At 39.7% G+C, this 26,659-nt stretch overlaps 1 protein-coding gene across 2 annotated transcripts in view; it reads right to left on the reverse strand.

Annotated features, from left to right (window-relative positions):
- eps8 (EGFR pathway substrate 8, signaling adaptor) overlaps positions 1-26,659 on the reverse strand; it is a 158,252-nt gene that overhangs the window by 37,807 nt on the left and 93,786 nt on the right. For both annotated transcript variants that reach the window (XM_008118629.2, XM_008118628.2), the window contains exons 3-10: positions 25,289-25,362; positions 15,105-15,172; positions 12,854-13,015; positions 12,462-12,611; positions 7,624-7,706; positions 6,306-6,442; positions 4,594-4,667; positions 814-940 (exon numbers count right to left, since the gene is read on the reverse strand). In XM_008118629.2, coding sequence (XP_008116836.2) covers positions 814-940; positions 4,594-4,667; positions 6,306-6,442; positions 7,624-7,706; positions 12,462-12,611; positions 12,854-13,015; positions 15,105-15,172; positions 25,289-25,362 — 875 coding nt within the window. The remainder of the gene's footprint in view (positions 1-813; positions 941-4,593; positions 4,668-6,305; positions 6,443-7,623; positions 7,707-12,461; positions 12,612-12,853; positions 13,016-15,104; positions 15,173-25,288; positions 25,363-26,659) is intronic.

The raw sequence follows: 26,659 nt of genomic DNA on the forward strand, positions 1-26,659 counted from the left end.
GAATCCAGGGAGCGGAGTGAGCGCCCACTGTTAGTCCCAGATTCTGCCAACCTAGCAGTTCGAAAACATGCAAATGTGAGTAGATCAATAGGTACCGCTCAGGCAGGAAGGTAATGGCACTCCATGCAGTCATGCTGGCCACATGACCTTGGAGGAGTCTGCAGACAATGCCAGCACTTCGGCTTAGAAATTGAGATGAGCTCCAACCCCCAGAGTCGGACACGACTGGATTTAAGGTCAGGGGAAAACTTTTACCTACCAGCATTCTTTGGCAAAGAGACTCAATGTCTTGTAAAACTACAGTCCCCAGGACTCCATAGCATTGAACCAAGGCAATTAAAGTAGATTCATTCTACAACTTGGATGCATCCCAAGGTTTTCCTTACAATTGTTGGAAGCTTTGATGCTCTAACACTTTTGTTTTTAAAGAAGGAATCCTAAGCAGGCAGCAATTGCAATGCATACCTTTTTTGGACAAATGACAAAGAGTGCACAGCAAATACTTTTTTTGTTTTCAGGGTTTTGGAAACTAAGGTGCACATTAGCTTCAATGGCGCATTAGACGTGAGTAAATACGGGCAGTTTATCTTTACACATCAAAAGTGACAGCACAATTTTCTGCCAGTTTCAGAACAAAATAAGGCAATTGGGGAGATGTTAACCAGGCCTAAGTGTCTTCCTCTCCTTTGTACATATTTCCAAGGTTTTATCTGGTATATACAGATTATGATGGCTATCTTTTCTTTCAAAAGAGATCAGATTTGGGAAGATTCATCCCAAACACCTTATTCATGCAAAAGAAGAGATCCTTACCACCTGGTCCTTTCTTTTTATTTTTCTTGGTTTTCTTCCTTTTTGAAAGCTCTGCAAAGGCTTCTGCTGCTTTTTGAAGTTTGGTAACAAAATATTCAATGTCATCCAAAATATGATTTAGGATTTGCTAGAGAAAAAAGGAAGCGGGGAGAAGGGAGTTCAGAAATGTCAGAAGTTCCACTACCGCAGTGGTATGGTTAGTCACCTTAGCAGAATTAGAAACCATGCATGAGACTGGGAGAGACATTCATCTCCAGGAAATGACACAAGCTAGAATTAATAGGCCTGGCAGTTCCAAATAGTTGGAGCCTATATTTTTATCTGTTTCTCCATTAAATCCATTCACTATGCAAGATTTGAGATTATGAAATCCTAAAGTTCTTTCTGCTTGTTATCTCCCATTCACATACAATTCTTGTCTTCCAGGGAGAGGGGGCGGGGTATAAATAAAGTTGCTTCTTCTTCTTCTTCTTCTTATATTATTATTATTATTATTATTATTATTATTATTATTATTATTATTATAACATCATTCTGTCTGGGCCTAGGGTGCTAAATAAAGGTAATTTTTCCTTACTCAGCTTTCCAAATTGTGGACCATCAGGGAAGATTACTAAAGGAGAAACTGGATATGTATATGAAGACTCCACAATGAAGCCAAATAAAGTTTTCAATCAGACACAAAACTTGAATTGTCTGGGACCTGAATACAGATCTCACATTATTCTGCAAGTTGGAGGCCTCTAATTCACAGAGTTACTGTGTGTTGTGACTGCGCCTTCGGGGATTATGATTGATGGTGATGGGATTCGTAGAGGAAGAAAAAACCCTCATGATGAGGGTTCACTGGAGGAGTTGCGCAGGAAGCGACTTAGAGAGCTATATGGGGGATCTTCTGAGGAAGATTCAGATCGGGAGATGGATGCTGAGGAACAGGTGGTGGCTGGGGAAGTGGGCACTGAATGGGCACAGCCACCGGAGATGTCTGGGGATTTGGGGCCTATGGATACTACTGAACAGGAGCTGATCCCACTTGGGATGCTTGGAGAAGGGAGGATGGTTCTTTAAGTGTTCATGGGGCTAAGTGTAGGCAGGATGATTGGGACTCCAACGAATTACTAGGTACTCCAGATCCACGAGCTCTAGCTGTGTGGAATTCGGACTCTGAATAGATTTGGGACACCTGGTGTTTGGGTGTGAGTGTTTGGTCACCCAGGAGGAAGGGGAATAAAATGGGAATGTTTGGCCACTGCACTTTGCGTGTGGCAAGGTGTTGCTGAGGCACCATTGGGATCTCTGTGTTTCCGTGAAGACTGGACTTGGACTGTGATTCGGATGTAAGTTATCTGGGACTGCTCTGCAGCAGAGGGATGGAACTGTGTGGGTTTCCCTGGACTGCATTCTGATTACTATTTCTAGCTGCTGATACCATCTGGCTTGGCTCTCGCTGTGTCTTATCGTGGACCGGTTTGGATGACTGCACCCTCTTCGGACTTTGGATTGAATTTGACCTGGCTTCTGTCTACACCTTCTGACTGACGACTACTCCCGGCTTCTGACTACTGGTTTGCCTTTCGGAATTTGCTGCTGCCTCCTGACCTGACCTTGGATTCTTCTGACGACGGCTATTCATCATCCCTTTGAAGCTCTCGGCTTTATCTGCACTGTGGAAGCAGTTTTACTGCTTTTCTAGTTTGTTTGTTTTCTAGACAGTTTGCTGTTTTTCTTTTGGGAACTGTCCCTTTAAATCCGCAGAGCCGGCTGTCTGTTTTCAGAAACCGTTTGAAGCCAAGAGAGGCTTTTGCACTTTCAGTTATACTCTGCAGTTTCTGGAAGGTTTCTAGCCTTCGTTTATTTTGCATATTTCCTAGCAGTCAACTCTATTTGTTCTCCAAAGCTGCATTGAAGCGTCGTTTAGTTTTTTATTGAATGCCAGCATGGGAAAACATGGCTTGTTTTTGAGTTATTATTGTCCAAACTACTCTTGAAACACTGATAAGTGAAGTGTTTCAAGGATATTTTCTGTGTTTATGTTATTTTTGGCTTATTTTTGGAATAAACTCTGTTTTGTTTGTTAACTGGCATCTGACTCTTGACACTGTAAGCCTCAGTCAAAGTGATGGGAGTCAAAAGCAAGGGAACAAAGACAAGCCAGGTTTTCACAATCAAATGTAGAAGGTGTTCCCTGAAGTTAGAAAAGTTTGAAAACCATTTGCTTTAGGTGAGGCTTAGTTATCTTTTCCTTTTAGGGAAAGAGAGAAAGGGAGACAGAAATGCCTTGCAGATGCTAGGTAATGGCATAACAGATTTCTTATCCATCTACAAAGACTTCCAGACTTGTGAAGCAATTGTGTTAGCAGCATATACTCTTGCAAAACAGGTGAAATGTGGTAGAAAGAAATGGATGTCTTCCAGGATGTACTGGAAAGAAGCGAGCACACCCTTGCTAGCCAATCAAAACATTATGACATGCATCCATGGAGAGTTAACTAATCTGAGTCTTCCCCTCGCATCAGGCTGGATGATGTCAAAAGCAGCAGTGCTGCATTCAACGTAACCAGAAATGACTTCTGGTTTCAAGTTTTGGACAGAAAAAAGGAAATTTTTCTGCATTGCTCAGGATTGGTGAGATAGTGGAAGCAAGGCAAAATGAGAGAGGAGGTCAGGAGTTGCTGTAAAAAAAAAAGGAAAGCATAGCATATTGTCCATGGGCTCACTATTCCTGCCTCTGCCATATATTTTATATTATTATTTTTTGGATTAAGCATGTATAAATGTAATGTCGTCTCGGTCTTTTCTTCCTCACAACAGAGGAGGAAATAGTTCCCATCACACTTCTGGCCAGGGCTCAGTATTAATGGAAAAAGATTGATAGCCAGAATCCTTGCTAGCACCAGGAAGGAGCACGGTTTGGTCTTCTTGACAATGGAGATATGGTGATTCCATCAAGTAGGCTGTGCATCTTTCTCAAGAGACTGATATCCCAACCACACAACATAGTAATAGTGCGATATTCCACTGTGACTGCCATGGAAACATCCTATGGAGTCCTGGAGTTTGTAGTCTGGTGAGGCATTACAGCTCAATAACTGGGCATTCTCTGTGCTCAGAATCAATGGGTTGGAACGATGGCAGTTAAAGTGGAATCATAATACTATAGTTGTGTAATGTACAGAAACTCTGAGACTCTCCAAAGCACAGGTCCAGCTTGCTGTTCTGTGGCTGACCAAAGGAAGTAGTCAAGGAAGTCCTTTTCTAGTAAGCAGGGCATATCTTTCAGGCTATTTAATCTGTAGCTTTATCCATGCTATTTCCCCATAAAGTAGAGCAATGGATGAATGAATATCCAAATCAGAGTCCCACTTTGGATAGAGTCAGCAAGAATCAATGTAATTCACATTACGCATATATTCACAGGCTCACTAAGTGTTACTTCTATTCCATTTTGCATCTTAAATCCCTGGTGCACATACAGGCTGGAGCATTTTGGGCATTGTAGTCCTGAGTTGCTCTGCTCCTTTTCCCACTTCAGAAAACCTTAATCACAGCTTGGAAAAGTTTTCTGGACTTCAGCTCCCAGAATCTTTCAGTGCCTAGGCTAGCTGGAGGATCCTGGGAACTATAATATAAAAAAGCAGCTTCTTAAAGTTCTTGCTGGAAATAGTTGCTGTGTAAGCAGAACTGGAGGGGGAGGCAGCATTCAAAAACTCATCTGGTTTGAGCAACATAGCAAAGGAACAGCACACACATCCAGGACACACAGAGTTTTCTTCCACTTACAACATCTCTGTCAATCTTGGCTGCCATAGTTTCAGCTGTCTCTTCATGCTCGTGGAACTGCCTGGGTTTCTCAACTAAGGAAATAACAACATGAGGTGAGCCATCCAACAGAGCACTGACAGGGAACTACTTGTAATATTCCATTATCATCTCAGAAAAGGGACCCATAACAATAATAGAAAGACAGATTTCTTCACCCACCAAGGACAATGTGTGCATATTGCGAAAAGAGCCGTGATGATAAATGGTTCCACTGACCCCATTCCCTTTTCCAAAGAAGACATTTCAAAGAAGACATTACAGAAACAGACACTTCTGCGTTGTACAGCAACCCTGTGTTCTGTTTTTGTACTTCTCCACCTTTGCACCCTAATGCTTTTGACAATTTTGGTTGTTACAATATGCTGAAATATTGCTGTTGATTTAATCTTGTTTTTATACTGTGCTTCTCTAGTCAGTTTTCCCTCCTGTTATTGTTATATTTTAACAGACTATACATTTCCCAGACAGTTCTGGTTACTGGGCTGTGTAAAAGTTCAGTCCATCAATCATCTTACTGGGTTCAAAGGAAACGTGTTCCAGGAATGTGCCTAAATTATGCAAAACAGAAAAACTGTGATATCAATCATGTGCAGAATTTAGCTTAATACATTTTAATAGCCTTACTGTGGAATATGTAAGAGCCCTGCCTCCATTCTCCCAAGGGGTTGAACACAGAGCTATAGATCTTGCTTATTTCATCTCATATACAAGAATAAAGAATTGCAAAGTTTTCTTTCCATTGGGTGAGACGATGAGTATTTGTGTGTAATTTCTTGCATTTCAGGATATTTCCAGTTTGGGACAGGAAACAATGTTTTGATACAAAATACCATTTTCCCCTATAAACATTGTTATGCTGCAAGAATGGAGAATTTTTAAAGTTTTCTTCCCTTTGGGTGAGGTGATGGGTGTTTGTGTTCAGTTCAATGTCTGTGGCAATAATCAGTGTTTTCTATGCAAAATACACTCTCCTCTCCCCATAAGGAACCCCAGTGGTGAAGTGTGTTAAAGCACTGAGCTGCTGAACTTGCAGACCGAAAGGTCCCAGGTTCAAACCCTGGGAGCAGAGTGAGTGCCCGCTGTTGCTCCAGCTCCTGCCAGCCTAGCAGTTCGCAAACATGCCAATGTGAGTAGATCAATAGGTACGCTCCGGCGGGAAGGTAACGGCGTTCCATGCAGTCATGCCGGCCACATGACCTTGGAGGCGTCTATGGATAACGCCGGCTCTTCGGCTTAGAAATGGAGATGAGCGCCAACCCCCAGAGTCAGACATGACTGGAGTTAACGTCAGGGGAAACCTTTACCTTTTTACCTCCCCATAAAACACTGCTGTTGCTTTTTTTCTTCTGGAAATGTCTTTTTTGTGAAACAATTATTTGTTATCTCTATTAAAAATAAGCTTACTATGTAATATGTAAGTGTTCTGTCTCTATTCTATCAAGAGGTTCATCAGAAATGGACAGTTTTCCTACAGACCATTTTTTTTCATCATACTGTCAAGCTGGCCTTTCCCATCAAGAAGGTGAGACGTTGCAAATGGTTTTTACATCTCTTGACAAGCAAGGTCAGTCGGTCACCTATAGCCCAAGGCAGTGGGTACTACAGGCCCATTACACAACATTGGCAATCTCTGATTTGCACGGTTAGATCAACGTTTCCACAACACTCACAGTCGCCTTGTTCAGCTGCCCAAGCAGACCACGCTGCTACCCGGCTTCTGACATCCACCTGCGTGACGGTACCTGGGGGGACAGGAGCGGGCGCTCTCGGAGGCGGAGGAATGGCGCTGTCAGCTTTAGAAATCATCCTAAGCAGCAGAAAGAACAAATCAACACTGAAACACTAAAAGAAAGAAAAGAAGCATCTTCCAGTGGTTTATTAAGCAATTGGGTGGGTGGGGAACATCCCTGTCTGCTGAAATCTGAGATATATTATCAGGTCTCTCTGTGGGGTGCGGTATATGTGGCAACATCAATAAATTATAAATACGTTTCAAAGGAGAAGCCTTTTTAATGAGGCTGAATAAGAAGCACTTGCAAAACAAAGCAACGCCATATTCATACAATGGAGCGATATTACCCAAATATGCATCACTAAGGTTTTTTAAAATCAATGTATATATTTTCCCATATGGTTTGGAATATGTACCCAAAAGGGTGTGCTGTATTTTTATACACACACACACACACACACACACACACACACACATATATTAGAAGTTATGCTTTAAATGTGTTTTTAACTATTTTTTTCAATAGGTTTAATAATACAGGTATTCCATAATTTGTTTAACTTCTGTAAAATCAGATTTTATGTAATCTGGTTTAATATTTTTTAGCTGCCTTGCATCCCATTGTGGAAGAAAAGGAGAGTATAAATCCTCCCCTCTCTCTTTCAGAAATATGGCGTGACTTCAACCCAGCCCCTCAGGCTGAAGTTCTCCACCAACATGGGAGCTCTTAAGGATTATTCTGCTCAGTGCATTTTCCAATTTCTGCTTTTCTTTCCCAACATTACACAGTTACTAGGCATGTTAGTCTTCATGGGGGTTTGGTTTTTGTGCAGTCTAAGGAGTAGATGTCAGAGAGACAGATGTGTTCCATCTCCTTCAGCATCAAATAGAAACTAGTGGAGATGTGTTGAAATAATGAAGCAGTACCTTTGATACATATTATTTTAACATGAATTTTCCACTTCCTCAGACAGCAGTCAGTGTAATCCTTGAACACTCATGTTAAAATATCCACAAAAGCCAGTGCTAAAATAAATGTGTTTGTCTCAGGGTTTTGTGACATTCCCGCTCCACCTCAAGTTTTTGCTTACAGGTGGAGTATGCGTGGCTTCTGTGGTTTCTTTTTCTCTGGTCTTCTCATAAACCACAGGATTCTCCTCTCTTGTTTCTCTGTGGTCATGTTTTGCTCCTTTTTCCAATGATTTAATAGAAGGCATATGACAAAACATTGACAAAATTGAAGCTTAAGGTTTTACCTGAGTGTGTCAAGTCTCCTCTTTGGCTTCCCTCCTTTGCTATCGCTGATTGCACTATCAATATCTTCATGGACAAAGTTTGCCTAAATGGAAACAGGAGCAGAAGCAGTTAAAGAGATGCAAAAACTGGATTTTTAATTGGGGCACATATCCTGAATGCTCCATCTCCTTATATACACAGCTGTGTGAATGCTGTACTAAGAAAAATAAACAGCTGTCCCAAGGAAAATTACCCTACAGTCAGGAACACTGAACTCTGCAGGCTAAATAAATTGTACAAGTTGCACACAATTCAGCACTATTGCATCATTTCTCCTGATTCTGCTGTCATTGCAAGAAGCTACAGAAAACATTGAAGCTGTTTGCCTCCCCGCCACTACATTCTCAGATAGTTATAAATTTTACTCAGCTGTCCCTGAAATTCACTGGACAAAAACTGGCATGTTGAATGGGCCCTAAATTAAAGATTAGAAATGCAAATGAGGTTTTCCTATCTACTCAAAAATATATTGTAGGAACATTAGATGTCTTAGATCCAAAGTCCAAGTGTTGCAGCATCTTTAATGGGTACCTAGATGCCAGCTAAAAGTCTATAAGCAATACATACTTTTGCACTGTCTCTTCCCGCAGCTGATAGTTTGGTCTCCATGGTTCCATACAAGTAGCAAAAGTGGTAGTTGCTTGTAGGACCCTTCTTATATGGATCTAACATCCTTGCAAAACTATCTATAGCAGTAATCATGACCATATATTTATAGCAGTATATTCCGTAACTTTATTGTCCACAGTGGGGAAAATTCAGAGACATAGTCATGTTAGTCTGGAATATGAGTATGCAAAGGGATCTTGTACCACCTTTGAAATTAACCAAGAGAGAGAAATTGTAACTTAAGCTTCCATAAACCTAGTTTGAGCTACTAGACTAAGTTTAAGAAAGTTTTACTAAACTGTAACCTCTTTCTCTCAGCTTCAAAGGTGCTACAAAATCTTTGCATAAATGGGGAAAAGTATCTTTTGTCTCTCCTCACCTACTTCCATTTGGCTTCAATGGGCCTGAGCTCTGGTACTTGGAGACAGGTAAGGAAACAATATCCAACCAAACCTTTTTATGATACATTTTTTTCAGTTTCTAGAGAAGGAGTTCTCAAACTGTGCTCCGTGGAGCCCTTGGGGCTCTGCAGGTGATAAGGGTACTGTGGCACCATGCTGCTTCCTGACTCTTCCTCTTTACTCCTTCTGATCAATGCAGGGAAATTAAAGTTTTGAGCTGCTGGAACCAACAGCATCAGCAGTGTCTTCCAGGGGTACAGACTTGGTGCTTTGATTGTGTTTTCCTCATGGAAGAAGGGGGTTGGACTGGATGGCCCCAGGGTTCTTTCACTGAAATACTGTTAGGTTTATGTTGGTTAAAATTGTTCTTCATTTTGAGTATTGTATCGATCCTTCCTTCCTTCCACAAACACTTTCCATCCATCTGCCACTGGCTTGGCCCATGCCTGATATATACACATTATATATAACATATAATATATAAACATTTATTGGGACTCCAAGAGAAACTTTTGCTTCAATAAGGGCTCTGCAATTTGATAATCTCTGCTCTAGAGAGTGGCTACTAAGTACCATAAACAATATCAGTATACTATATGAGCCTTGTATTCCTGGCCAGATGTTCTTATTTGAATATGGTTCATGTTATTAGTATCCATACGAAGTTCAGGAATGCATCTCTCGTGGATACATTGTAGATAGAAACCCATCTGAGCAGCTTCCTATGACAGTCATTTTGGGGTATCAAGTTTGGCATCTTGACTGTCATGTTTCACTCGCATCTCACAATTCTTATGGGGAAACAAACAGGGCATGAAAGAGTTCCTCAACCTACGTCTGCCACAGTCCTAATTGCCTGTCACATATCCAATTACTCCATTTTTGTTTCTCCTGACAGGGTTTGATTACATGGCTCCAGCACACATGCCACTCACAACTCATATTTGCTTACATGCTAACCATCTCAGGACAATCATTATCCACGGACGTCAATAATATTTACGGATGTTGGATGGCAGGAAGCCAAGCTCTGTTTGGGGTTTTTGGCCCATTAGCAAAAAGGTATTCAGTAGGCAGCAAATGTTCCACTTCCAAGTAAATACAGAACAGCTGCTGTTTAAAAACTGTAGGAAAAGAGCTTGCCAATAGAAGTTAGTGTTCCTTGCTCTTCTTTAGAAGCCAAAACTATCACATTCTCATTCAAGTCTTTACCAGTCAGGCAAGGAATTCGTGATCTGGAAGCACTTGAGCTAAAGGTTTATTGTTCTGCTCTTTAAAAGCAAGACTTTGAAGTAAGGGTTTGATCATTGGGGCTCACTGATTTCCTCTTCTTAAGAGGCAGTGTCAGTGATTTTTCAAAGGAACAGCTCTGCATCAGCTTCTAGTCTACCTGAAAAAAAGTTACTTCTTTAAGTTGTTATGTGCCTTCAAAACATTTCCAATGTATAGCAACCCTAAAGGAAACTTATCATGGAGCTTTCTCAGCAAGATTTGTTTGCTTTCCTCTGAGGCTGAGAGTGTGACTCATCCAAAGTCATCCATGGATTTCCTTGGGCAAGTGCAGATTTAAATTCTGGTCTTCCAACACTTAAATCCCCAAATCTCATTGACATCCTTCTTTAGATTACCACTTTCATAATTTTGATATTATGGAAGGATTTTTGGGCATGTGTATTTAGCACATGTGGAGATATAACAAGGATTGGCCCAAATTCAATTTTAAGTGAACATGAATGCCCTATGAAACATATCTAACAATTTCCTCCAGATATACAATACAGTAAAGCATTGGTAGACTTTTATTGCAGTGTATTGGCCAGTCCTAAATTTCACACAATGAGATATTTTGTAGAACATCATTTGAAAACTACTGCTTTAACACTGCTAACCAACATATTGATCCTCTTATGGATTTGTACTTACTGGTTTATTCAAATATTCCTAACATGCCTAGTATCAGATTTTAAGGTGGTGCACAATCAATGAAAAACTGAAAACAATTTAAGCAGCTTAAACAAAACATGTAATGGAAGCAACTGAAAGCAATTAAAAACCAATGAAACACTTCAGTCTGACTTCAGTCAATTTATCTTTGTAATTCTGATTGTTGTAGAAAAACTACTATATTCTAAAGTCCCATGCCCTCTGAAATTGATATAAAGAGGCAGGTCAAAGATCCCATCTTATTGCTCTATTACATATACAGAGATATCTTTGCTATAAAATTCTACAAGTATTAAGTGGACCTTTCCTGTGACTAGCAAAGCTAGTCCTAAGTTTATAAAACAAGTAAAGTTTAGGAAGCAGCCAATGTTATATTAATCCAATTGCATTAGGCTGTGGATAGTGCGGAAGTTGCCTGCTTACACTCAGATTACCATCACTTAACATATCGTAACTCTGACATATTCTTGGATTCTATTCCCATTGTCCTGGGAAAACAGATTCTATAAGGCAGTCACATGGGTCAACCAGACGTTTTCCTATTACTATCACTGGAATGGTTCCAGTAACTACAACTGGAACAGATGGCTTTGTGCAATGTCTTAGAAAGACAACAGAATAACAGGAGGTGCAATTTTGAGGGGAGATATGTATCTGCTTAGCAAGAACGAGATGAAATTATGCATTTCTTATTAAATGCTTACAATCTCATGAATGTTGACAATTCAAAATAAGTTCTGTCAATTCAGATACACACTGGTGAATGTGGACAGGCAGGGTCTAATGTATCATCCACTTCTGGATAATATTCACCAGTAAATGCTGGATGTACTCACCAGCAACAGTTGTGTTCACCTTTCACCAACTTACCTCTGTGTTTCTGAAAACATTGGTAACACTTGTCTGAAACTATCAACAAGGCAGGGAAAAGGTAAAAATCCAACCATGGACAAGATTACAAAATAGGAGTCCTAGCAGTTTCAAATATTTCCTTCTTTAGAATTTTATAAGAACATCTTATTCAGAAGTAAGCAGAATGTCACCTCTTATATCTCTCAAATTGATTCAGTTTGACACAATAACCTTGGCTAACAATCTACAGAGGCAAGGCTGAGGGCAATGGTTCAATCGAAGCAGTTGTGCACATGGAGCAAGCGAAAACCCTGAGAAAAAAAAATCAGGTTTTCCTTTGAAGAAGAGCCTTTTTTGAAATGAGAAGTTAATAGGAAATAACTATCTGCTTACTTTTTGTTGTTAAAATGCTACTTTTCGGGTCTAAAATACCTAGGGAAAATCCAAAACATGGTGTAACCCTAAAATTTTGGGTTGAAATATTGTGATTTTGGTAGAGAGATTGGAGGGAGGACTCAACTGTTGTAAGCCTTCTCTGTCTTATGCGAAAGGTTGCAGAATTCATTCAGTTTGGAAGCACTTCAACTGCCATGGCTCAATGCTATGAAATCCTGGGAGTTATAGTTTGGTGAGGCACCAGCACTGTCTGGCAGGGAAGGCTAATCACCTGGTAAAACTACAATTCTCATGATTCCATGGCATTAAACTATGGCAAACGGTATTAATTCTGCAGTATATATGTGTCCAACAATGAACTTTCCAGGGGAGCATGACAGTGGCCTAAGGAATCTGGATGGTTTGAGCATTGCAGAAGAAGCCTTGGAGGGCTACCTGTAGACCTAAGACTGCGTCCTGTCCATCTCTATTGTAGGCTATTCCACCTTAAAATGGATTCTCCCAATTGTGCTGGACCATAGCACCTAAAATCCTAAACCAGCATACCCACTGGCCATAAAAAGAACATATCATATCATTTACATCTTTCATCTCACCTTAACTTCATCACACTGGAAAAGATGAAGATCTGCTTTGCTCTGGGATGGCTCTTTGCACACTAAGGCAAGGATGGAGTCATAGCTGCATGAGTTCATCACAGCTTGGCAGTGCTGGATTGTGCTCAGAGGGAAGTTCTCCAGTTCATTCTGGAAGAGGAAATAGGAAAGGGAAAATCTTTCAAATCAACAGCAAATATTACTAAATCAAATCCCCCAATGTATTGGTGCTCATGCAGCTCTTCATTTTATCTACCATTGCCCATGCAGCAGTAAGCAGCTATCAAAGATGAACTAACCCACAAATTGCTTTTCCTTCCAGGACCCCAAATACAATTTCTGCCTTCCTGTCAACTATGACAAACAAGGCTATCACATCAACAGGTTTGTACCTTTGATTCCAAGTCTACCAGGCTGACAGCTTTGTCATCCACTTGGAGAATCATATCTTGCGTCCACACCTTGCCTTTGGCATCCAGCAGTTTCAGCTTCCTTATGCCGTCATCGACTGTGATCATGGCTTCTTTTCGATCCAGAACAAAAGTAGTCAAGTGCTGATGGATGATGGTTTTGTGGCAAAGGAAACAGATTAAGAGAGACATGATTTTTTAAAAGCAGGTAGAACATCACCCATTGTGTGTGTGTGGGGGGGGGTGTGTGTGTAAAGGAAGACATTCTTTTAATAATCCTGTTTTCAACAATGATATAATTATTAGTTACTTTAAAAGGTTTGTAAAATAAAAATAAATAAAAATGATGATTTGTTTTAATGTATTTATTTTACATCAGTTTCCCAAACTAATGCTAACATCAGAAAGTAGTGTACATTGAAAGACTGAAAAAGCATAAGCAGAGAGAAAGGAATCCTGCAATATCTTTAGGGATTAATTGAGAAAAAGAAACTTTGTGGACTCTAGTCCATTTGTATCTGATGAAGTGAACTGGAATCCATGAAAACTTAAGCTAGAAATTTGTTGTTTTCATTTAGTCTCAAAGGTGCTACAGGAATCCTTATAATCTTTTTGTCTCTAGACACAATACATAATAAACACAAAATAAAACAGGGTAGAATAATGGTTTATTAGTGTAGTATGAAGCTGCAAGAGATTAGGTGAAACACCCAATCCATGAGATCAGTTTCTAGGCTAGGGTGTGTTCACACTACAGAATTTCAATGTTATTATTCCACTTTAACTGCCGTGTTTATATCCTATGGAATTGTGTGATTGGAATTCAGGGAGAAGCCAGCACACTCCAGTACTTCTTGAAACTACAAACCCCAGGATTCAATATGATGCAACTATAATGATTAAAATGGAATAATAGTGCTGTAGTTTGGTAGTCTGAATGGTCCCTTGATCAGTAACTAACTGATCCATACCAGAACTAAGAAAGTCTACTGGGACTTGGGTGAATTGAAGACTTGCTACATCTATAGGATTTTGCTGTGATCTCAAATCTCTGTCATATCAAATTGATCCCTGGATTAACTATAGTTGCTCTTTCCTGCCACAGAAGACTGAATCAAAACTCTAAAGAACAAAGACACAACTAATAAAATGAGTTTCAATAAAAATAAACATAAATGTAGATATATCTTTCCAGATGCAAAAACAAAACAAGTCAAGAGTGAACAGCCAAGTATAGGATGGGAAAGCCTAATGTGGCAATATTGAATATGGAAAGAATCTAGGTTTTGTAGTAGTGCACAAGATGAACCTGTGTCCTGTAGATAAAGATAAAAATTTTCCTCTGATATTAAGTCTAGTCGTGTCCGACTCTGGGGGTTGGTGCTCATCTCAATTTCTAAGCCGAAGAACCGGCATTGTCTGTAGACACCTCTAAGGTCATGTGGCCGGCATGACTGCATGGAGTGCCGTTACCTTCCCACTGGAGCAGTACCTATTGATCTACTCACATTTTCATGTTTTTGAACTGCTAGGTTGTCAGAAGCTGGAGCTAATAGTGGGTGCTCACCCCGCTACCCAGATTTGAGCCGCTGACCTTTAGGTCAGCAAGTTTAGCAGCTCAGTGGTTTAACCTGCTGCACCACCGGGTTCCTGTAGCTCCTACAAAAGTGAGTATAACTTTGTAGTACATTAACAGAGATGCAAAGTCCAAATTATCAGGAACAGTTAGAAGAACTGGGCGTCTTTATCTTGAGAATGAAATTCTGAAGTGCAATTTGAACAATAGTTTTCAAATACTGTATATGAATAATTGCCATACACAGTTACGCCCTTTGTTGCTCCAGTGCTTCCTAGATGGAAGACTATGGCAAGGAGAAAGAAGCTTGGTCCCACTGATGGAGGAGAAGCAGCTCTTTTTTCACATGATGGGTGGGGGATTCTGGGACTTTCCATCCCAAAAGGATTCTTTGCCATGATAACATGTGTAAGAATTTTCTAACAAGCCTTCTGCCTATTCCTCCTTCTTTTCAAACCCTTCTTGTTTTGTGTCATGTTCTCCAGATTGCAAGCCATTCTGTCAGTCTTTTTGGGTGGAGAATGAGTCTGACTTTGAGCGCATGCACAAACGTGTGGTGTTTAACCTCCAGTTTGTTCCGCATAGCAAAACACCCACAGTGTAGTAAATATAATTAAATTAAATTTAAAATATACATAAATACATAAGATGTCTTACCTCCACATGGTACTGTGACGTCTCAGATATGCTGCTGATACTGTCACGTGCATAATTCTTCCTTTGCTCTAATTTTTTAAAAAGCATTAAGAGATACCAAATTACTTTCACATTCCAGATTTTCTTTTGTACATTTTGTACGGGACTTATTGACATTGCCCTTTACCCTGCACTTCCCAGCCTTCAAGTATTTCTCCATCTGCTTTGTCAGCATACACACAATGTGTACTAGAATGAAAATGAAGGGAGCAAACACAAAACACAGCAATTTTGAGAGGTGCTAACATTTAATACAATTAGAATTCAGTGCAGCAATACAAAATGACCCCCCAAAATATCTACATTTATTTCTCTCTGTGTCTCTCTAGATCTGTCTGTCTAAAGAAACAGATCAGGGCAATTAATGCTCAATTATCCAAGCCAGGGTTTGTAGGATCTCTTGTCCTTGAGCTGTCATGGCATCAAACTATCATTGCACACTGCCATACTGCTTGGAAAGCAAGTCTTTAGTGAGTGGTAAGCTAGAAAATGCTATACGTTTAGACTATAACGGTTAGAAAGCTCCATCTGGCACAGACTTTGCTGGATGGGAGATTTTGGGAGCTGTAGTCCTAAATTTGTTTCAAGATTTTAGTGGAGGCTATTTTCCCATTTTGTCGTAATGCCCCTAGGTCTGGAAGGATTTTCTTTGGACCACACCTGGAGCCTCATAGGATAGACAGCAAGGAGGGATAGACCATGGAAGGATGTCTAAAATATCATCATCATCATCATCATCATTTAATTACTTATTAATCACCCTCCATCCACGATGCTCTAGGCGATTTACAAGATAAAATTGTAAAGGATAAAAATACATAAATACAAATATTGATAAAATTAACATAGATTAAAAGCTCTAGTAAAGAGCCAGGTCTTGAGTGCGAGGGTAAAAGGCCCTAACTCACGTATGGCTCTCATATAGGGCAGCAAGGCATTCCATAAGGCAGGGGCAGAAATAGAAAAAGCTCTGCGACTGGTCCTTTCCAAGTGCACTTCTCTAGGACCCGGTACATAAAGTAAGTCTCGTTGGGTTGGTCGTTGCGACCTCCGATGATGGGAGAAGGAGAGACGGTCCCTAAGGTACGATGGGCCCTGGCCGTAAAGAGATGATGATGATGACCATGGAAGGATGTCTAAAATATAAGGAACTCAGTTTCAGAATCAGAGGCTGAGTCAGTTTTGAGAATCAGAAAAAGCTGGACTCTGAAGACCCTGACTAGATCACCAATCTCAAGGAGTACTTGCTTACAGAAGAAGGGGCAAATCTTTGTGCTTAGACAGAATCATAGAGCTGGCAGAGACCCTAAAGTTCATCTAGTCCAAACTTCTATGGATTCAGGAAATCCATAGCTAAGGCCTCCCTGACAGATGGCCATTCGACCTCTGTTTAAAAACACAGTAGGACTTCCGTCTGAATGCCTGCCATGACCTCCAGCTGAGCTCCAGGCTGGGCCTTGGGAGTTCAGGCTTGCCTATGACAGGCCACAAAGCTTGTTTTCCATCTGGAGGGTTGATGGAACAATGTCTGTGTATCAGCTCTTGACCCTAATTACATTCTCCCTCTGCACTTACCCTTTCCTGTCTTACACTGCCTCTGAGATCTGGAATTTCTCTTGTTTATGTATGTACATTACATTTAGATCCTTCCAGTGTATACATTTAGACTGCTATGGTCTTACTATCAAAGCCAATCCAACCTTGCCCATATCTTCTGCTTTTGTGGAATGACTAATCTTATTATTTTCATATATCATGTAAGTATGTTCTATACATGGTGGTTGGAATTACAGTTATGAACAGCTTCATGATTCTGCAGAATCATAGAAACATCAAGTTGGAAGAGGCAAGTAAGGGCCATTCACTCCAATTTCATTCTGTCATGCAGGAATACACAATCCAAGCACTCTTGGAAGATGGTCATTCAGATTCTACTTAAAAACCTCCAGAGAAGGAGAGTATCATACTTTACACTCTGAGGTAACTGTTGGTCAGCTCATACTGTCAGCACATTCTTCTCCTGAGTTGGAATCCCACTCATTGGACTTTCTGACAGTGGATACTGCAGAGTTGGAAAATGCTATTCAAAGAGTAATTTTTCTAAGCCCTGAATAGGACACAGTATAATTGTCCTATAATCTGTTACAGACTGTTAAAAACTGGTGTCACCCATACGTGAAATGACAGACTGTCCACCACATGGTACTTTAATGTTGTTCATATTTTTACCCTTCTTCTGTTGGGCTCCAGATTGCTCACATAAATGTGGCTTTCTCTACCTTATTTTCATAATGACCTCCATAATTTTTGTTGTTATTTGCCACTAAAGTCAATTTTGAATTAAGGCCACCTTATGAATGCGAAACCTTCAAAAGCCCAGTCTTTTCTGCCTTTGTCTTGCAAACTCAGGAACATGGTTTCTTTAATTGAATCAATCTTTTCCCTATCTTCTACTTTACCAAGTGAGTCACATCATCTCATGGGCAAAGTAAAAGAAAAAGAAAATAGGCCACTATGCCCCTCCCCACTGAAGAAGTTAACAGCAGTTATTAACTGCTGTTAAGTCAATTTCAACGTATGATGACCCCATGAATGAGGAGATGCCACGTCACCCGAGCACCAACAGCCCTCCTCAGATCTTACAGATTCAGGACTGTGGTTTCCATGGTGGAGTCCATCCATCTGGAATCTGGTCTTTCTCATTTCCTACTGTGTTCTGTCCTACCAAGCATTATTGTCTTTTCTAGATGGTCATGTCTTCTCATGACATATCCAAAGTACAACATTGAAATCCCAAATATGGTCGACAGTGGAGGGATTTGCTGACAGTTTTCCCCATGGGGCAGTGGGGGAAACTATTGCCCGGAACCCCACATCGCCACTTTCCCCTTGCATTGGCCCCATTCTAAGTAATGAGAATGTGGGAATCCTCCCATGTTCTTTGGGCTCCATCCTAGGATGCTTCCAGGATGGAGACCTGACGGAAATAGCCCTATGTCATGTGAAGGGTTCTGCAGGTCTCTGTCCTAGGATGGAGAAAGAAGTCAATGTGATGAGGTCATCAGTTTAGTCATATTGGCTTCTAGGGCGAGATCACATTTGATCTGTTTTTCTTTTTAGCAGTCCACAGAATCCCTAAAGCTCTTTACCAGCACCACATTTCAAATGAGTTGATTTTCTTCCTCTTAGCTTTCTTTACTGTCTGGCTTTCATTGCCATATATTAAAATGGGAGATATGACATAAAAGGACTATCCATTACTCCCTGGAGAGAGTAGCGATTTGTTAAACCAATGTATAATGGCCTTCTTTCAAATTATTAAATGCAGCTTACATATGGTTCCCATGTGTTTGCCTGTCAAGATGCATTACAGCGTTATACTTCAGCAGTCCAGCTGCATCATGTTCCTTCAAGGTTATTCTTTGGGCAGTTTACTATATAACAGCCCTGAGTTGCTTTCAAAACAAAGAAACAATTCAGCTAATACTGTCCTAGTCCTTTTATTTTTTTTAAAAAAAACCCAAAACATCAGATTTCTCAAAGTAAAAGGCAGTGAAGCCATCTTCTCCCCAAACATAAAATGGAATTCAACTTTGTGGCTCTGTATACACTGAAAACAGGGCAAATAAAAACCACTTGAAAAGAAACACACAACCTGGGAAGAAATCCAAAACTAAACGGTGCTAAAAGGGGCTACACCAATAATCTCCCCCACAAAACCCCCTGATCTTTCAAGTAGCTCATAATGCTGAAAATGCAAAACTGTCTTACTCAAGGTATCTTCTTTTTCTTTCCAACCAAGGGGGAAATATGCAGTCAGTATTCTACACTCACTGTGGTTAGGGGCACAGGACCCCTGTGAGAGTGAAAAACTATGATTTTTTTTTAAAAAAAATCTGAGATAACACATCTCTAGGAAATTCTAGGTCTTCCAGCATGACTTTGTAGTCAACATCTGCTGGAAGCTGAATGTGGAACAAACTACTGATTCCTAGAGAGGTGCTTGTTCTAGTAGTCACTAGATCCTCCATATTGACTGGAGGATGTTGACCATAGAGTCACACTGGAGGTCTTAGAAATTCTTAGAAATGAGGACATTTTTGATCAAATCTATGGATAAAAGTCAAGACCACAAATGTGGAAAGATTACAATGTACGTATGCATGAGAGAAGAGAAATCTTCTCCTTGGAAAAATAGAACATTCGTTTGAATATAACAAGTTGAAGACCCAATTCTTTTTTCCCTTCTATGGTGCAAGAAGGATTGGTGGAGAGAAGAGATAAAGCCATTTTGGTGGTTGGACCAACATTTTTGTGTCAAGTGTATTTCACTGAGAATTAGCACTAATAGGCAGCAAGGGTGGTTCTACAGATAGTGAGACATACTTGAGATTCACCAGTGATCACAGCAGAAGAATATTAAACTTTGCTGAAGTAGTTGAGGAGACAATAAGGGGATCATATATACTACTTTTAAAAAAACAAGGCCAGAATCAGGAGAACTTACTATTTTGAACTAAATTTCCAGAAGTCCCACTACCATGCTGGAGATGTTACTATTTTAGATTACATCTCCAGAAGCTCCCATTCTGAATAAGAGAATCTTCTGGAATACACAATAGTAACTTTTCTGAGCTCTGTGGAGAGCAATCCGGGTCAGACAATATACAATCAGTATAGAATAAGGGAGAACAGAGATACTGATATTGTACTTCATTATCAGAAAGCAGGCACATAAGTCACCTAGCCATAATCATATCTTTTAGAGGGCCGTTGTACAGGAAGATCACCCCATATTTGCAGGGGATACATTCCCAGTCAGTTTACAGCTATCTGAAAGTATGAATACAATGAATGGACTTTCCGTATTGTATTTGCTAGGTTCTCCAATGCAACCCTATAGTAACTTCCAGAGGAACAGCTACAGAATGCCACACACAGTCCTCTGAGTGTGCTAAAACTAAAATGTCAAGGGAAAGGAATAAAAATAGTTTTCATATGAACCTTTTCATTTTTCTGTACAGAACAACTGAAGATTAATCAAGGCTGTCCCTGCTAAATTGGGACAGTTGGAGAATATAGGGACCATGCATTCCCCAGGGACCCTCCTCTCATGTCAGACATTGCAAAATTCAAAACTGTACCTCCAAGAAAAGCTACATCCCTCAACAGAAAACAACAATCTTGTACCCCTCCCCTCCTCCAGAAACATCTTGTGGTATAAAAGAACTGGCTATGTATTGCAGTAGTGATTTATTCAACGCATTTATATACAGCCCTTGTGTTGCTAACTATGCCAAGGAAGGAGAGATAATACGAGATTTGCCATGATTCTCGTTCACTTGAGAGCCTTTTATCAGTGAAGAGGAGAAATTCACCAGGATAATGGATTCCGGCTCTAAGCACCCAATTTTTTATCTTCATCTGAGAATTACAGACTGTAAAGAAGGTTTTAAAAACCCAAACTTGGGGGCTCAGAAATACTTTCATTGTGATTAGAAATAAATGGTTTATAAAATGGGAAACAAATGCCCATTATTCTTACAGGTTGAGAAAGGAATGGGTTGGAGGGCATTATTCATTCATGTAGCTTGACAGAGGGGGAGAATTTTGTGAATTAAAAAGACATGAAAATTCAAGATAAAAATCCTGGTTGTTCATAAGGCAATCACACTGGAGGGACAGATTCAAGGCCAGACTTGAAAAATCCCCCTCCTTCCTCTGCTCTGATGCTAATTAGTTCATTATTCCAAAGAACAGCAAGAACTCTTTGATCACTTCAAAAAGTTGACGATATTTTTGCCTTCACAGTGTTTTCTTCTTATATGCATATACATATATGTATATATGCATTTTAAACATGCAAAAACCAATGCACACACCAACACACACACAGCAGGTCACTCTTTTAATCCTGCACTACCTTTCTTGTTTTTTTGCTTGGATGACGATCGGAAGAAATAAAATCCATCTGCTCCTGACAAAATACAGGAGTTATAAAATGAGTAAAAGCGCAAAGCAAAAGACTAGATCAATCCGACACCTCTTAATTATTTCCATTTGGGAAAGTTGTAGGGCACGAGTGCAAGCCCATGGGCTTTCAATGAAAAGTTGGATGTCATCAGGAGGAGAGAAAGAGAGGGAAAGCAATGCACACACAGGCTTTGTAGATGGGTAATTCACACATTGCACAGATCTGAACCTGGGTTTATCAAAATGTGCCCTCCGCAAGAAATTGGAGGTTACCCTGGGCAAATGTACCAGCTTTGTTTATTTTATTTCTGTACTGAAGTATCCTTACAGTGATTTAAATGAAAAGCAAAAGAAAAAAAGAATTATATTATGGCTATTCCCACTAACTGGCACTGCTCTGACAAAAAATATCCAATCTACCAAATGAAACAATGTTCTCATTACTATTTTATGTCTTTATTAAAGTGTTTTAAAATGACCCTTCATCCTTCCTGATACAATTGACATTTAGGTGGAACAGTAAAATGTAATTATAACCATTTCAGCAGGAATGTCTGAAGTGAATCAACATTATGATTGTTGAAATAGGAGTCCAGACAACTCAGAAAACTTCACTCAGCTATGGAAACCCATTGGGTGGTCTCAGACCAGGCACACCCTCTCAGATGTAGAAGAAATAAGTCCAGGCAAGAAAACGTTATGGTGTTTTTCTGCTTCTTGGCAGGGGACTTATGGGATTTTCCTGCTTCTTGGCAGGGGGTTGGACTGGTTGGCCCATGAGGTTTCTTCCAACTCTATGATTCTATGATTTTATGTGTTAACTCTTGAGTCACAATAAATTGAAGTTATCTTGAAGAACATAGCAGCAACATAAAATATTGTGAAACAGAGATACTTCTTTTGAGTTAATGGCCCCTTTTTTAGGTTTACTGAATACCTCAACTGACAGATGCAACAAAGAAAACAACTGTTCATGCAACACAGGTTTAGCCATAGCTTTTAAAACAGAAACTTTTGCAAGTTCTGGGCTTCCTGCAGCCTTTAGTCACAATAATGAAATGGGATGGCCCTGTGGTAGCCAGCTGGAAGGAGGAGACATGCTGGCTTCATACTGTGACACGGTTCAAAAAGAAAATGTTGCACTAGGTGGGCCTTTGGTCTGCTCCAGAGGTGTTTCTCTTCAGTTTCTAATTCTCAATTAATTACAGAAAGTTGAGTGGAATCAAAGGCAACCTGTTGGTTACACCTGACAGATCCAAAACATATTCAGGAGTCACCATTGTGAAGGCTTTCAAGCCAACAGTGATACTTCTGCTAAACAGTGGCAGAGTGCAAACATAATTGCAGAATCTTTGTCTCAGTGCAGTGTTATACATTACTTTAGAATGCAACGAGGGCCATTCTTTATACTATTACTCTCTATTTAATAAGCCTTCTTTCTTGTGTGCTTTTTACACTAATAACCTTTACATGTAAAAGGTTATTACAGTAGAGTCTCACTTATCCAACACTCGCTTATCCAACATTCTGGATTATCCAACTCATTTTTGTAGTCAATGTTTTCAATATATCATAATATTTTGGTGCTAAATTCGTAAATACAGTAATTACTACATAGCATTACTGTGTATTGAACTACTTTTTCTGTCAAATTGGTTGTATAACATGATGTTCTGGTGCTTAATTTGTAAAATCATAACCTAATTTGATATTTAATAGGCTTCTCCTTAATCTCTCCTTATTATCCAACATATTCGCTTATCCGACATTCTGTCGGCCCGTTTACGTTGAATAAGTGAGACTCTACTGTAATATGAAAAGCAAGCAAGAAAAGAAGAGATCTGAAATCGTTTGGAAATAGGGTCTTGTTTGTTTTTAAACATGAAAGATAATGCATTTGCTATGCTTAATTCGGGGACTTGAGAGCTGTCTGCTCTAGTGTAGGAGTTCATAGCTAGCAGACCAAATCCAGGCACTTAAAATATTAAATTGACTGTTATTGAGAACATCAATGTCAGTAGGCCATTTGAGTAGTCTGGACCATGGAAAAGCTTATTTTTGGGTTTTTGGTATTGTCGCTGTTGTGTGCCATTAACACTTTCCCGACTTACAGCTTTCAGAAAGGGAAAGTTATCACATGAACAAGATTTGTTCAGAGGGGGTTTGCCCATGCCTTCCTCTGAGAGTGAGTGACTTGCCCAAGGGCTTTCATATCAGAGCTGGGATTTGAACTCTGTCCTCCAGAGTTGTGGTCTAATGCTCAAAACACCACACCATGCCTCCCATATTTCCCCAGCCAGAGGAATCACAGACCATCACTGCTATTGGGCTGAGGAATCATGTACAAAAAGTGTGCCATTCGGATTAGGAGCTTCATCACATGAACACCCCTTCGTTCTTCTGAATGAAGAATGGGATTATATGACTTTCAGCTTTGGGTTAAGGACAACACATCCTAGAATTCTTATGTCTACAAGATCTCTGACAAGTCTCTGCACTTACAACACATTAAGAAAAAAGTGTCTAGTTTGCCTTCTTTCTCTCGTGATGCTTTTCTTTGTGAGATACATTTTCTTAAAGAAAGAAATGTTTCATGATGCCAGCCTTCTACTGATAGCCTGATGTAACAAACCAGACTAGAATGCGGAAGATCTACATTTCAACACTTAAAATCCCGAAATTGCCAGCCAGCATGGCCACTAGCAACATTGGAAGGGAGGATTCTGGGAGCCGCATTCCAAAATGTATGGTAAAACTTTTCCAAACTCTGGCACAGGTTTATTTTGAGGACTGGGCCAACACACTCGGAACAAAAACAGGCTTATACTACCATATTCCTACCCTAAAAACAAAATGAAAACTCTGCCGATCACTTTTTTCTCTGTTCTGTGCTTTTATTTGCAACATTCAAAACATGATGCTGTTCCTATGAATTGGAATAGGCTGCAGCGTGCTTGCTTGCTTCCTTTAAAAGCCTTACTTTGTAGCTAGAATATTATCTGTATTATTCTTTGCTAAGGAGGAATTTACAAAAGGCCTTTTTCCACTGAATGTTGCACACTTAATTCTCAAATGGACACAATAGCATCTCTTTTCAACTGACGTTTTCCTTGTCTAATGTATTTGTTGATGTAGTTAAGGAAGTACACTGAAAAAACTGTCAGTAAAGGAAAGTGGCAGCTTACCAAATTTGGGTACATGAATTTTTAAAGTGCATTTCTTTTATTTTAATGTCTAGTTTTGCTCCCAAGAATTGAAACAAGGCAAAAGTCATGACACAACATTTTCATATCAGCAATACTTATGTATTCACCTCTTCCCTGAAGAGGAGGCTATACGTGCCAACCGAGTTCAGAGAAGGAGAGTTGGAGCTCAAGAGGCCTTTTTCACTTCGAAAAACATTGTGGCATTTTCAGTTATGTATTTAGGAGGGACCAAAAGAGGTAAATTATTTCTGATGTAATTTCTATATTGCATTTGCGTTTATTTGCATTTATTTTTTATTGTCCATTTAGGACTTTAAGAATTGCCATTAAATGTTGCAATACTATTGAGCAGCACTAGCAGAAAAATCCTGCAATCAAAATCTGGACGGGAACCTAACTGGATGTTTAGAACTTTTTGGGCAGTGCTTATGTATCAAATTTAATATCTAGCATGACCCTATATACTCATTTATAAGACTACAAATTTTAATATGCATTTCTGAACTTTCTTGAACACAGGATATTCCTTTATCTGATCTCACATTTAAATGTCCATAAGATCCAGATATGCTTGCAAAGAGCTGACACAGATTGAAGAGAGTGTTGGGTGATTTTAAAAAGTTGGGAAACTGAGTCTCTCCAAATCTTACTGGATCACAATTTCCATGGTCTCAACAAACAATGAGTCAAAGTGGCTCATTCCTGTGATGCAATGAGGTATAAGCAAAAGGCAAATGAATCCATTCTAAACTGAAACAAAGTCTGGATTACTGTTCACCTCTCCCTTTAATTCATTTCACCCCCATCATAGTATCATTTTAGGGTGTCCACTCAAGAAACAACAATAAAAGAAGTAATATAGAGACAGTTTTAGCTGTTCTTCAGTATGATCATTCTTCACCAAGCCGAAGAGTGAGTGTATATTTGTGATATTATGTCAATCTAGAAATCAATGGTTAGTCTTACCATACAAAGCTTTTGCGCTTGTCTTCGAACTCTGGTCCCTGTCGCCTTGAGAAAATGTTGGTGACCCATATCCGCTGCAAGACAAGGGTATTGGTTATGAGCTTATTTTATTTGGAAAGGGCAGTTAACATGTAAGGCTAAGTTATATTAATCAGGGGATTCAGGAACTTTAAAAAATCATCCTCTATGTTCCAAGAGATGGTGATTGACTGCATGACTTGTTCAGCTCTTCTAATCCTACACTGACTAGGCTCAAACCTGCAAAACAGCTGTACAACACACTTTCAGATCCATGTCCACAAAAATAGTTTTCAAGCAAACCAAGGTCAAACATAATTGAGAAAACAATTAAAGAAATAGCCTTGACCTACAGTCGTTCCTAACATGATCCTGTTCTAGCCAGAAGTCGCCAGCCATCTGTACCCATTTAAGAAATGTTTTCTAGCTTCACAAAAGCCATTGATGTAAAAACCTATCAACTAGCATTTGAAATATTTTAGGCATGCTATCTAAGCATTTCATCAATGCTTAATAAGGCATGCCAACTAGCTTTAGAAATGGTATATACATGGAATTCACCACGTTGTACGGAAGAGACGATACTTCGCCACAGTTGTAAAAAGCTTCTGGAGCTCCAATTCTCATAATTGATTTATGAACCTGACTACAATAACTAGAATATCTGGTTAATATGGCCAATGATAGTGCTGGCTTATGGATGCAGGGAGTTTTAATTTAAAAATAGCTTTTCCAAGCTCTGGGCTGGACACATCACATATTAGATTTCAGTTCCTACAAGAAACAAGCTGACTGTTAAGTCATCTTCAGAGACCCCTTTCTGAATGATACCCAATTCAGAAGTAGATGAGCAGAATTTGGATTTGTTCAGCAAAACAACTTATGTGTGCTTTGGGTTGCTGTGAGTTTTCCGGGTTGTATGACCATGTTCCAGAAGCATTCTCTTCTGACATTTTGCCCACATCTATGGCCCACATCCTCAGAGGTTGTGAGGTCTGTTGGAAATTAAGCAAGTGAGGTTAATATATCTGTGAAATAATGAGGAGGATGGGAGAAATAACTCTTGTCTGTTTGAGGCAAGTGTTTATGTTGCAATTGGCCAGCTAGATTAGCATTGAATAGCCTTGCAGCTTCAAAGCCTAGCTGCTTTCTGCCTGGGGAAATCCTTTGTTGGGAGGTATTATCTGGCCCTGATTGTTTCATGTATGGAATTCCCCTGTTTTCTGAGTGTTGTTCTTTACTTATTGTCCTGGCTTTAGAGTTTTTTTTAATACTAGTAGCCAGATTTTGTTCATTTTCATGGTTTCCTCCTCTCTGTTAAAATTGTCCACATGTTTGTGGATTTCAGTGGCT

The sequence above is a fragment of the Anolis carolinensis genome, chromosome 5 (assembly GCF_035594765.1).
Source record: "Anolis carolinensis isolate JA03-04 chromosome 5, rAnoCar3.1.pri, whole genome shotgun sequence".
NCBI classification, from domain to species: Eukaryota; Metazoa; Chordata; class Lepidosauria; order Squamata; family Dactyloidae; genus Anolis; species Anolis carolinensis.